The sequence below is a fragment of the Clupea harengus genome, chromosome 20 (genome assembly GCF_900700415.2).
Source record: "Clupea harengus chromosome 20, Ch_v2.0.2, whole genome shotgun sequence".
Taxonomy (NCBI): Eukaryota; Metazoa; Chordata; class Actinopteri; order Clupeiformes; family Clupeidae; genus Clupea; species Clupea harengus.
Genome location: NC_045171.1, coordinates 3500026 through 3513705, shown reverse-complemented (window position 1 = coordinate 3513705; position 13680 = coordinate 3500026). Strand labels below are relative to the sequence as shown.

The window sequence follows — 13680 nt, the reverse complement described above, 5'->3', positions numbered from 1 at the left end:
GCTGAGCAGATTTTTTGGAGAGGAGGGGCAGAAGTTGCCATTACAGATCTGTTTAAGTCATTCAGATCTCAAAAAGTGAACCCGATCCTCTGCCTTTTGTAGAGGTGCTCCACAGCAACTCGTCTGAAGTGTATGTCTGTGGTTTTTACAGAACACAGCTTGATAAAACCACTCCAATTTGGGCTGTGAATAATTGTGTGGGTGTTCCGGATATTATGACAAAGAAAAAGCATTGACTAAAACGAAGTTGGCGATCCCAAGTAGATGACTTGCACTTTGGCAGACAAGATTGGTTTGGGGTTCAACAGGGAACAGAGTAGCTCATTTGTTGCACTGTAATAAAGCAAGCAATGAGATGACTAAATCAATCCAAATGTGCATGTTCACAGATGTAGGCAGATGGGACTTAGAGGCGGATTCTGGATGTGATCTAGTGCCTCATGACTTCATCCCATTACACTGATGAGAGCATTGAAAGCTCTGGAGAGCTGAATAAACTCAGACTGTACAGTGTTCAGTGAGGTTTTTTTTTATATCAGTGTTCACACTACAGGCACAGGGAAAATAACATTTGTTTGTATTCTAAGTACTAGCCAGGGATGTACAGAGATGAAAGCCAGCTTTCATGGGGGTGAAAAGCAATTGCACTGATATTAGCACCAATGAAGGATATCGCTGTTTCGCATTCTCAAATAGGAGCATTTCTTTGTGTGCTACAGCATGACTGATAATATACCCCTTTGGCCTGAGACTACAAGGACACTACCAGTGGACTTTGTTTATGATGACCAAGTACAGGAGTGCATATTATGATGTAATTACTGTTATATAATATAAGCATAGACTTCAGTCCAAAACAGAAGGACCATAATTGGCTGTCCAGAAATTGAGGTTGTAAAAGTGTACTGCCTTACCAGTTTGCTGTCATTTGACCATGAACATGAGGGTCAACCTTTCATGTGAACCTGTTCACAGAACAATTTTTTAATTACAAAGATCGGGACTCAACAGAAAGGTTACATTCCCAACCTCTCAACTTGACAGTGTCAGTGATTTAATTGACAGTGTCAGTGACACTCAAAATTGCACTCTTCATGTTTACATCTTTTAGGTTAAGAAGCGTGAAGTTTATGGCTCAACAACGGTGTTTATGGTTCAGCGAAGGTGTTTTAATGGGTTTATCAATACTCTTAAACCGTTGAGAGGCTATCAGCAAAGTTTCTTGACCTCAAGGATAAAGAATGTTTTCACAACTGTTTGTAACCATTTCACCCAAATTTGGAACTATTCAAGACCCATTTTGCTCCTAACCTCCGGTCCCTGCCAAAACGCTTCTAAAACGAAGAGATACTGCCGTGAAAGAGGAGATCCTGCAACGTTCAGCTGGGTGCCTCTGAACTTCAGGACATATATTTTCAAAAAGTTGTGTTTTAGAAAGGTATCCAGAGTTGCAAATGAAGAGTGTGAACTATGAGAACTATGTAAGAACATTAACACGAATAAAAATGCACGAGGGGCTTAAGTCATCTTTAAACCAGACGAGTTATTGTCAAGCAGTGGGAAGAAAAATCATAATTTTCCTCTCATGATGAGTGTTTCATATTACCTATTCATAATACCGCCCCAAGCCCCTCCCTGATGGGAAGGAGTCTGCTTAGTATTTATTCCAGAGGACACCTAAAACATACTTGTTTGCAGCGTGGAGAGGAGCGAAACTGGTTAAAGGATCAAAATGAAGCACTTAACGTTGTTGGCTTTAGCACTAACTTTAGTTGTTTCGATATGTGTTGCAAAATCGCCATATCAATCAGTTCTGCAGCACAGTAGAATACGAGGACGACCACATGGGTAAGTTTAATCAACGTTAATCAATGACTGCTAAAAAAAAAAATTGAACGTTGAAATGTTGTTTAGGTTAATTAAACAGTTAAATACATTAATGACATTAACAGATGGTTACACGGGCTATAGTTTGATCCACATTGATACAGCTTTTGGAAGAGTGATTTTATTGACTGTTAACTCCCAACAGTCGATTAACTTTCTAGGTATTGATGAAAGACAAAGTTGCCTAGACAAACTAAGATCGCTGTGTTAAGCCTATGTGGGTGAGTTTGTTGCGATATTTTAAACTTATCATACTTTTCCCCTTTTAGCCCGAACGTCTGTGCAATGCAGAAGATTCAGGGAACGGATAAGAAGTATTTCACCAACTGCAAACAGTGGTATCATCGCAAAATCTGTGGAAAGCCAACGTGAGTGGTAAAAATATGCCTAAAGAAAAACGTATTTGTGTTTGGTTTTTAATTCTTTAACACTGCAATGCATTTAATGGCAAACTGTCTGCAAAAAAAGTCACGGTGTACGATTCTGCTTAGAGAGTGCACTCTTAGAAGGGTACAAACTCATAAGGGCACTGAACTTCCCCCCTTAAGTTAACTTTTCTTACTGCTCTGGTTCATTTAGATATGCGTTTTGTACCTAAATAAATCGCAATAACGGAGTTTCCACTTAAGTATGGGATTTAATCCTGAAAATATCCCCAGTCAGGACATCTAAGATGACTCTGGAAAATATTTTATCCCTAAGCTCCCTTGCTGCTTTAAATTGATGCTGGAGGATAGCCTGTGATGTAGCTGGGCGGTTAATGATAGTGTTTTGTCGGGCCAAAATGCCAGCATGCAAGACGTTGGGAACTTACACAAGCATGAAAAATAGGGACCACTGTTTTAAGAGATTGAAAAAGTTAAATTCTTTCCTCGTACTGTTGCCCAAACAGCTTGGTAGCAAACCATAATTGCTCTCTGAGTCAACAGTGAAGTTGCCTTCAGTCATGTTGAACATGGAAGTTATTAGAACCGTTAATTAATGTCACTGAAGTCAAGTTTTTCTTTAGACCACCAAGGAGAAAAGTAATTCCCCTTAACCCTTGCCCATTCGAAAATTTAAATAAATATACATATAGTATTTGAGCTCTAAAATCAGATTTGGATAACTCCTGATTCACAGTGTTTCATTTTTGTGCAATGCAGTCATCCCACTCAGGTGTTGAGAAATGACCTGCTGTCTGTTAATGTGCTGTGGCACTTTGGGTTTGGAGGCTACCCATGATGCACCGGTGTTTTGGGTCTGGTTTCTTATAGCAGACAGCCGCCTGTCCTAATCCCCCTTGCCAGCTGATTGGTTTTAATGATATAATGATATAAGTTGTAACTCTAGATTCTGTCCATTTATGAAAAAAAAAAATCTTTCATTGGCCTGGTGAAGTAATGTTATTCTTAGGATGTTACAAGGAAATAACTGTTTGTATCTGTCTGCTCTGTGTGCAGGGTGTAGGTAGCGTTTCTTGAATGCTACTGATATTTAGCTGCAGGGTTTCAGATCCAGTAAGATCACAACTGTGAAATGATCCAATAAGATTATACGTTTAAAAACTATCATCTATATTATAAACTCCTTCTGAAAGGATAGCTTTAGTTGCCATGGTTATGACCAAAAGTGTCTATACCATCCATTGTTGATGATGGAAATAGTTCTAAGCTTCAGTTTTGTCTTCTGCACTTTTTGTCTTTTTTCACACTCTGTGAAGCTGCCCATAAACAGCCTCATAAACACCTGAGTGTTTTTTTTGTCTGTTAGTCTCTCAAGTTGGAAGCTTTTCCAAGTCAGCATTTTCTGACTTAACATTTTGTTAACAGGATATTTGTTATTGGCAAATGGAAAAAAGGCAGGTGTATTATTGAAGGCATAAAATTAATTTGATAGGCCTAAGCTTCCAAGTCCTTCCTCAGTTCTTGATTTCACTGGCTTTGCACAATGACTTTTTAAAAATATAAAAAACAGTCAAACTGTTTCATTGTGATTTTAGGAGCCCTTGCAAAACATGAATGAATCAATCCTTGCTAACAAAGGACACAGGACTTTACCATGGATGAGTAGGATACTTGCTTTACCATGGAGGAGTAGTATACTTGCTTTACCATGGAGGAGTAGTATACTTGCTTTACCATGGAGGAGTAGTATACTTGCTTTACCATGGAGGAGTAGGATACTTGCTTTACCATGGATGAGTAGGATACTTGCTTTACCATGGAGGAGTAGGATACTTGCTGTGTGCCAACTATCTCCTCTGGATCACTCAGCTTTTCCACTTGGAGGCAGACATGCTGCAAATCTCTCACCAATCTCATTCTGTGCACTGGCTGTTGGACATATGCTTTAACACCCTGAGGTACAGAGAGTCGCTCTTGGATATGTGGCTTGGCCATGGCATGGGCCTCTGTGGTGTTACATAGATGGGTAACAGGGGATTTTGTTAGTATTTCACATTTTTTAGGAAAAACTGTACCACATCCTGAATATATGAAGTATCAGCATAAACTAAGTGTGAGTTATGAAACAGAGGAGGTCTTGTGCTTTTTCCACGGCGTTTCACAACAGTGTCTCTTTCATTGGAAAGGAAAAGAGGAAGCCGGCATAGCTGAAGGTGCTGGACATCTTAGGAAATGACGCTTTAGTGAGATCCGTGGAGAATCTGTTATCCCTAAACACACACAAATCATCCAAATATTTTGTTTTTGTTTAGTTTGTTCTTTCTTTACAGAAATTCCCACGTTGATGTGCAAAGCCAGAATGAATTTGAACGGACATTGCCTGGTTGGTAAACACAAGACTAATCATTATCAGGTTGAATTTGTGTTGATTTACAGACAACCTCAGAGGGGGGGGGGGGTTGAAGTTTAGGGCTGGGGGGTGCATTCTGCGTGAACAATCCCTGTCTTTGTGCGAACAGCCCCTAATGGGCATTGCAGTGAGGCAAGCTATTTCCAGGTCACTTGAGGGGAGAGTAATATCCCTCCTCTTGACCAATAACCTACCTACACTCCCCCACCCGCTCCCTTTTGGCTATTTCATCAGGGAATCATTACCCCTTGCCAGACTTTTTTTGACAAGATTTTTTTGACAGTCGAGCTTACATGGTCTGTGAAATTCCCTCTAAACAGGAGCTGACAACTGAAATCAGTTGTAATAAATTCCTATTCAGTCCTTTGCTGGATGTGGGATCACATTTAAATTCACTTTCCATGTCGTAAAGTTTTAGATGTACTCAAGAGTCTTGGTGACAGTGAAATCTGCTCTTCTAGGTTTCCACATTCTCAAGCATCTTTCAAACCCACTTGCAACTTTTGCACCATTTGTGAGGGACAGCCGGACAACACACCATGTGGAAGTTCAATGTACACAGAGTTTGAATTGTGCAGCCTATCTGTTTATTTTGTCAGAAATCCATGGCTACCATCTATGTTTATGCTGGCAAAGAACAAACAGGAGTTGAGTTACCATCTGTTTTGATAATCAGTTCAGTCTGGTTTCCAGTCCTTTCTGTTTTACAAGGCTACCCCCTCTCTGAATGTCAGAATTGTCCTCTTTGTCTTGACTTACATCTTTAGCCACACTCTTTTTTATGTTCCTAGCAGCTGATTACTTAAATCCAAGTCTGTGTTTTTGTTAGAGATGATTGACAGTCTTGAAGAAAATAAATATAGCCACTGTAATGAATGATATGAGTTTCATTTCATACTTTTTGTAAATAGTAGGGGGAAAACTTGAATAATGTTTAGGGCGATGTTTAACTGTCTTTCTCTTTCTATCAACAAGCAAGCACTTGTAGACAACAGACCCACTGTTGTTGCAATGTTTAGTTTCTAAAATGAATAAATGATCTCATTGTATCCCGGAGCCATAGTCCTTGTGTTAAACCACCCTGTGTGCTGTACAACTATGTGATAACCACTAAAATAGGTAGCTTTGTTTGAAATGAGGGTATATGTGTCTTTTTTCCATTTTTGAGGCATCTCACGTTTGTATTCTGTGCACCCTAGAAGGATGGGTTTGAAGAATTTACAATTTGTTTGTGCTGGCAATATGCAATCTTTCAGTATTGGTCCCCTCGTCCCCTCTCAGGAGTTTCCTCTGGCCAATTCTGTGTCTCTGGATTTCTGGTCTCTCAAAGGAAATGAGTTTTTATGACCTTCCCAGACCATTTCAAGCCCAGAGCAGATTTATTATGGAAATAAAAGGGAACAAAAATGGAGAAAAAGGACTGTATAGATGTGATTGCTGCTCTTGGAGCAGAAGGCATGGGGTTGGCATCTCGCTCTTAAATGCTAATGCATATTGGAGCAGAGGACCAGACTATTAGACTATTATGTACTTATTAACTTTGAAATCTGCATATAACTGTGATGCAACAGGACATGTTATGGTAGCCCAGCCATACAAGTAACATATCTTCAACTTCATGTATAATTGTTATTTTGTGTCATGCGTGTGTCTCCAGGGTGATCAGCTATGAGTGCTGTCCTGGTTATGAAAAAGCAACAGGAGAGAAGGGCTGTCCTGCAGGTAAAGAAGATGATATTCTCCATTTTGAAATGCCACAGCATCCATGTGCAAGCCACACATGTGGTTCGGTTCTCATTTACCTTCTGAGGTGTTTGCTAGCTCCCAGGACAGTGTGTTTTAAACATGGGAAGGCTCATTGTGCTGTTTGTGTTTTGCAGCCTTGCCCCTGGTGAACATCTACAATACCTTGGGTGCGGTTGGAGCCACCACCACTCAAATGTACTCCGACAGGGCCCAGCTGAGGGGGGAGATCGAGGGGCCTGGCAGTTTCACCTTCTTTGCCCCAAGCAACGAGGCCTGGGCTGCCTTGCCAACTGTGAGTTCTGGAACCCTTTCACAGTCTATAGCTAGAACCCTTTCACAGTCTATAGCTGGAACTCTTTCACAGTCTATATCTGGCTGGAAAGTTCAGAATCTACCACTCAATAAAACTTTCAGCAAGTTAGCCTCTCCTTCTAGGGGTTAATTGATCTGATGACAAACATATAATGATTGCTTACTCATACCCATAACTATTTTGGAATGTAAGAAAGATTCAGGAAAACAAAACAACCTCTCCACGATGAGGTCATCAGTGGTCTGCAACCCTGTTGATGTGGTCATCGTGATAGAATGAGACTCTGATCTCTTGTGGTTTGCAGGAAATTCTAGATGCCTTGGTGAGCAATGTCAACATCGAGCTCCTTAATGCACTTCACTACCACATGGTCAACAAACGTCTGACCTCCGAGGACCTGAAGCACGGCGCTGCCTTCCCCTCCATGTATCAAGACTTTGATGTTCACATCCACCACTATCCCAATGGGGTGAGTATAGGACAGTTGCATTGAGAGACATCTTGCCAAAGCGCAACTACGTATCATGCTGTAATACGGTGTCTCTTTTAAAAGATTGTTACAGTGAATTGCGCCCGCCTTGTGAAGACCGACCAGCACGCGACCAATGGAATCGTCCACGTTGTGGACAGAGTCATCACTGCTATCACCAATGATGTCAGCTCTTTAATTGACACCGATGATGATCTGGAGACTTTGCGTGTAAAGCCTCAACTCTTCCTATTTCACACTTTTTCTCATGCCTTTTAAGTACATAACACAATGACATGTCCATGTGAAAAAGCCCACGTGTGGGTATTTACTTTAAATAGTCTGCCAGTTCTTTGCAGTTATTTAACCCTCCATATCAGATTCTAGAAGGGGACTTGTTTTGGTGTAACAGCGTGTACCAACATAAACTCAAAGCAAGTGGGTTTAAATGTTCTAATAAATATATCTTTCATTGAAGACTGCCGTTGCTGCTGCTGGTCTGACAACCATGCTGGAAAATGAAGGCCATTACACAATCTTTGCCCCAACAAATGAGGCCTTTGAGAAGATTCCTGCAGATACTTTGACCAGGATCCTTGGAGACCCAGTGGCCCTGAAAGGTGCTCATTTATCCTAAGCATAATATCATAACATCATAAGCAAGGGTTTTTCTTACAACTAAACTAAAACAAGAGGTTTGTGTGCGATAATGGATCATTTATGTATGTAAGATGGGGGCCAACTGACTGAAGTATAATTATAAAGTCTGTGTTGTCATTCATTATTCACAACTTCCCCCATCAAAATAGAGCATTTATAGAACACATAATGTTTGGTAATAAGAGAATAGTGGCTATCACGTTACCAGGCCAAAACATGTCACTTTTAGCACTAGAAAAACTGTGACAATGTTGGCTTTGTTTGGAGGTCATTTCATTCAGAAATGTTAAAGGGGGTATCATTTTCTGTCCTTGAGACTGTGTTCCCCTTTGCTGTTCTGACTTGGCATGTCGCTCTCTAGACATGCTGAACTACCACATCCTGAAGAACATGCACTGCTCCGAGTCCATCGTGTCAGGAACCCCCTTGGAAACCCTTCAGGGCACAACCCTGGAGGTGGGCTGCGAGGGGGATGAGATGACTCTCAATGGGAAAGCCATCATTCAGTCAAAGGACAAACTGGGCACCAATGGAGTGGTGCACTACATCAATGAGCTCCTTATTCCCGATTCAGGTAGGATTACTAGAGTCTGTAAGTGTGTGGGTCATAAATACCTGCGCAATTGCCTCATAAATTTATGGTTTTCCCTGCTGACTAAATATGTGGTATGTCTTGAAGCTAAGACACTCCTGGAGCTGGCCGAGGGATCCACGGTCACCACAGCAACCAAGATGTTTGTTGATGCGGGGCTTTCCGCTCATCTCACTGGCTCCGAGGCTGTTACCATGCTTGCCCCTCAGAACGATGCCTTCAAAGGTTTGCTTGTAAAATGTTCCGCTGCTCAAAGAGGCCTTTTTGCTCTTCATCCTTAGGATTTTTTTTCTAACAACCACATTACATTTGGTCACAGGCAGCTTAACCATGACTGGTGAGATGAAGAAGTTGATGAGGAACCACATCATCAAAGAGACAGTGTCTTCCGCAGGCCTTTATCACGGACAGGAGCTCGAGACCCTTGGAGGACTTAAACTGAGAGTGTTTGTGTACAGAAATGTAAGTATGCCTGCTTATGAAGGAAGAGTCATTTAACAGGACATAATCTTAACATGTAATATTGAACAAATGACTATATTATGTTATTTCATTGTTTATTTACACACAGTAAAGCCCTTTCATACATCATATATTTAAGGTTTTCCTTTTCTTAGTTTATAGGTTGAACAAATACCCCCAATAAGTGTTCAGTGCTTGTCGTAAAAATACAAAGAATATTCCTTAATCTATACATACTGTATATTTCATACCGCTGGTGTCATGTCTTCCTTTCTCAGCCATGTTCTGTGTGGTGCATGAAATGTGTACTGCTCTCCCATTTCTGCTTTGCAATGGAATTCACAGACCACCGGACACATCCTCCTCAGCACCGACTTAACTCTTTCCACAGACCTTGGCCATATGGAGAATCATGAGTCTTCACATAAAACAAACATTGCTCTAAGGACTGATTTGACGCACAATCTTTTTTCCCTGTTTCACAGAATCTGTGCATTGAAAACGCTTGCATTGCTGCACATGATAAGACTGGACGCTTCGCCACCATGTTAACAGTTGACAAGGTCTTGGTTCCACCCATGGGAACAGTTATGGATGTTCTGAAGGCAGATAATCGTTTTAGGTGAGAAGGCGTTTTCCCCTTCGTAATACCTTTCCTCCAATTGAAGACTTAGTGGTGGCCTTGAGGCCATGTAGTTTGTTGACATTTAGGTAGAAAAAAGGTGAAGATATAATCTTATGCTCACAAGTTGATACCTTGCAGGTGCTGCCTGACTTAGAATTCTTCTGTGCGCTTTCCAATTTTCTTTTGAAGCCCCAAAGCTCTGAAAATACCCTGCAGGGAAATATCCTAAGAAAAAAGGGTGTAATGGGTTTAACAGAGCACAAAGCTGAAAGGGAATACGCAGCTGCACATTCCCACCCACATTCAAAGACTTACTGTCAGTGTGCTTAACACTTTTCCATAGTGCTCATGAATTAACATGTTCTAAGGCAGTTCCAGGTCCCAACATTTTCTCAGTTTTTTTGTAGTGTTTCCCTGTCTATAACAGTGTTGTGTCTTTTTTTAGCATGCTCTCTAAAGGCTAGCCTCCTTTCTTTTAGCACTCTGGTCGACGCCATTCAGAAGGCTGGCATGACTGAGCTGCTGAATAAGCAGGGTGCCTACACCGTGTTTGCGCCCACCAACGACGCCTTCAGGGCCATGCCCTCTGCTGACCTCAACAGACTTATGAGTAATGTTTTACTGTTATTCTTAACACATATGGACTGACTTGATTCTAAAAAAAAAAAAAGATTTGGCATAAAGAGAGAGAAGAACTTCAAATACTGAATTTAAATAACTGTCCATTATTTTTGTGAACATTATTTTGCACAGAGAAAAGACTTCTATAGTCTACCTCTATTTCTACACCTGAACTACTTCTTAATGAGTTTTACATCTTAAATGGTTGGAATGTTTTGGTATAGTAGTCCATCTGCTCTGCTCATATATTTCACATTCACATGTGTTTTATAGGTAACACCCAGCAGCTTGTTAGCACTCTGAAGTACCATATGGGTGAGGAGCTCCTGGTCAGCGGAGGGGTAACCTCTCACACCCGAGTGCAGCCCATGCTGGGGGAGAGGCTGGAGCTGGGTGTGGTGCGTGCTCATTCTTTCCCATGCCATGCCACCACTAACCTATGGACATTTACATTTAGTCATTTAGTCATTTAGCAGACACTTTTATCCAAAGTGATTTACAAGGTATACAAATTCTTTTTACATTTTTTATACTGATGGCACACTGCACATCATGAGCAATTAGGGGTTCAGTGTCTTGCTCAAGGGCGCTTCGACAGGGAATTGAACTAGCAACCTTCTGATTACTAGACGACTTCTCTACCTCCTGTACCACTGTCGCCCCCTATGGAGATCAACTCCAGAGTGAAAATGCAGCTACTGAGGGAGTGTCATAACTCAAGGCTAATGTGTGTATCTGACGTCTTCAAAGGGATCCAGTTATGAGCCTCACGCTATTTCTTCCTCTCTTTTAGCGAAACCAAACCATGTATGTTAACCGAGTGCCAGTTGTTGAGGCTGACCTGATGGCCACCAACGGGGTCGTTCACGCCCTAAACGCCATCATTAAGCCACTCCGTAAGCATTACCTTTTTTTTTCCTCCAATTTAAACTTGACCATCATTTAATGGTTGCGTCACAGAACCCCAGTTCAGTGTTACACTAGTTATTGTCTCTCTGTGTTCCAGCTCCCAAGGTTCAGAGCGACCAGGCCGCTGGCTCTGTGGTGATGACTCGTACATCTGCAGTGAGAGTAAGTGATTAGATGACATTCGTCATTGACTGATCACCTTGACTGATGACTGATCAGATCCATTTAACTCTGCATAGGGTATTCATTTCCATTACGTTGAGAAATTACATTCCAGCATTAGATCACATTCACATTTTAAATGAACAGCCAAAGTGTGTGATTAAACTCACACTATTGTTTGGGATGTAGGACTATTTCACTGTTTGATATGTAATTGTCCTCTGTTTGTTTTCTTTGCAGTCTGGCACGCAAGTTGTGAGAAATGGTAATTTTACATAAGCTTCACCATTAACAATATTCTGTCCAAACTGGTATTGGTGTAGTCAATACAGCTGTGGTATTTTAAACTGAAACACAGTTCACTGAACATCACTGAATCCTCAACCAAAAATGTTGTCAATAAGGTTAATTTAAATGATACGGCTTTCAGTGGGCGTGTCGTGGCATGTGGATATAGTGTAACAGACTAAACTAGTGAGGTAGTTAGCAAGCTATCCAGTCACTTGTATATATATATATATATCAGAACTGTCCTTCTGTTAAAGTAAGCACAGGACTAAATATCTAACGTACCAGGAACAACAACAACCCCTTACAAGGCCCTCCAAGCTTTTTCATTTCTGGCAAATTAAATGACCAAACAACGCCATAGTCCTGTAATTTTCAAACTGTCTGAGACGACACCAAACAATCCTATTGGCCGCTGCTGGCGAAATTCACTCCTCATTTGCATAGGATTAAACTTTTCCAAAAATGTTCCGCTCGCTTCGTGCAATTCGCACATCTATGTCACAATCGCTTGCCTCTGAATAGAAATTAATGGAATACAGAAGTTTGCTTTGCTGGCATGTATCAGTACTATAAGGACAAACTTGACCACCGTAGATACTTTTGGTAAATCTGATGTGTGTACCATGTGGTTTTCCAATGAAAGCCAGGAAATACCATGTTCATTTGTCAGATTGTGAAAGTGGTTTTCACTTTGTTGGCAGAACACTGCTAACCTGCCCACACCAGGGAATGTACTCCCAACTAAATTGCAATACCACCAAGCTTGGCACAAAACCAATCCACCTGGGTGATTTGGTCACTTTTGCCCTGCTATCACTGCTAAAACAAAGTGTTTCCTAATGTTGTGCATTTAAATGATACATATTCTTTGCGTTTCAGATGATCTCTTCCAGAAGGTCATGAAAAGTCGGTCCAGTAAAACGATGACTCGTGTTCAGTAAATCCTGTTGAGCAAGGAGATAAATATTAACTTCACCCTCCAATATTTGAAGTTGTAGTGTTTGGTTAATGGAATATATTCTCATTTTGGTCTTTCAGATGGTAAGATGTTTATTCTTGTGAAAATTGCAAACAGTAAATCTGTCGATAGAATCAAAAATAACTATTTTAGCAGTCAGAAATGATTTTCTTGAACTGAAATAACAAAGGCCAAGATTTGGATTTAAGCAATTTCTTGTAAGAACTATATAATAAACCAAAGACAGCAATTTGATATGATTTTGTGTAGCTTTATAAAGTAGTTTTGAATATCCATTCAAGTGACTTCTGTTTTTCAGTTTAAGAATGTTTATCCAGAACAGATTTTGAGAATTGTATACTGTGTTTTGTTTTAATATACCTGTAGCATGTTTGCATGGTTTAAGCTGGAACAAAAATGCTATTTGGGCACATACCAATGCAGGTTGATATCATGTCTCCTTGAACATTTTTTATCTTCTGTGTTTTCATCAGTTTAAAGTCATAAATCACACACAAAGCATTTGTACATTACTGTGGCAGTAAATCAAGCAACAATGTCTGCACATTTTTGAATAAAACATTTCATTTTTTATCCAGAGTTACTGTGTCGTTTTTCCAAGCTTCTTAATTGATAGTTTGCCAAGGTTTAGTATCTATTAGTGTTTTGTAGGGTTCTCTTTCTTCTTCTGAACTTTGTGTGCCCTTTGTACAGAAAGATTATTGCTGGAACTTGTGTGAAGTGTGAACACCCTCACTTACTTAGTTATGCTTGTCTTCCTTCTTTTCCACAACACCCCATCATTTTAATCCTCTAGATATACTGTGAGGCACTCAAGAGAGTCTTTTCAATTGAGCATTACTCCTCTAAGCAGTTGATGGTGGGAACCTCTTTCATAGGAAGGACATATCCGAAGGACCAGGGTACGTCTGTGGGGTGCTTTGCCAGTCAACATAGCAGAACAGGGAAATATATGTACATAGTCAGCCATTCCCAGTTGGCAAGGTGGAGGAGTGTTCCGGAAGAGTGAATCAAACATTCCACTGCTGTGACACACTTAATGCCAGACGCAGCCAGGCTGGGTGGGGGGTGGGGGGGGGGGGGGGGCAACAGCCAGTCCTTCCAGCGGTGACTGAGGGGGCTACTGAGCCCCTGCCAAAGACAGTTTAACAAGTCTAAATATTGCCAG

At 40.8% G+C, this 13680-nt stretch overlaps 1 protein-coding gene across 1 annotated transcript; it reads left to right on the top strand.

The window, feature by feature from the left end:
• The first annotated feature begins 1667 nt into the window (after positions 1-1667).
• Positions 1668-13085, top strand: tgfbi (transforming growth factor, beta-induced). Its single transcript, XM_012841844.3, has 17 exons — positions 1668-1848; positions 2157-2255; positions 6341-6405; positions 6564-6721; positions 7047-7211; positions 7296-7442; positions 7690-7831; positions 8233-8445; positions 8551-8688; positions 8783-8925; positions 9411-9547; positions 10030-10160; positions 10445-10569; positions 10965-11067; positions 11178-11242; positions 11483-11507; positions 12413-13085. The coding sequence occupies exons 1-17, from the start codon at positions 1733-1735 to the stop codon at positions 12472-12474; spliced, it is 2034 nt and encodes a 677-aa protein (XP_012697298.2). The 5' UTR covers positions 1668-1732; the 3' UTR covers positions 12475-13085.
• Positions 13086-13680: the final 595 nt, after the last annotated feature.

Bases quoted from the DNA above. Each gene is read 5' to 3' on its own strand.
- tgfbi (XM_012841844.3), top strand. From the start codon at position 1,733: ATGAAGCACTTAACGTTGTTGGCTTTAGCACTAACTTTAGTTGTTTCG. The intron at 7,212-7,295 runs GTGAGTATAGGA...CTCTTTTAAAAG, and splicing joins TCCACCACTATCCCAATGGG to ATTGTTACAGTGAATTGCGC. The intron at 10,570-10,964 runs GTGCGTGCTCAT...CCTCTCTTTTAG, and splicing joins AGAGGCTGGAGCTGGGTGTG to CGAAACCAAACCATGTATGT.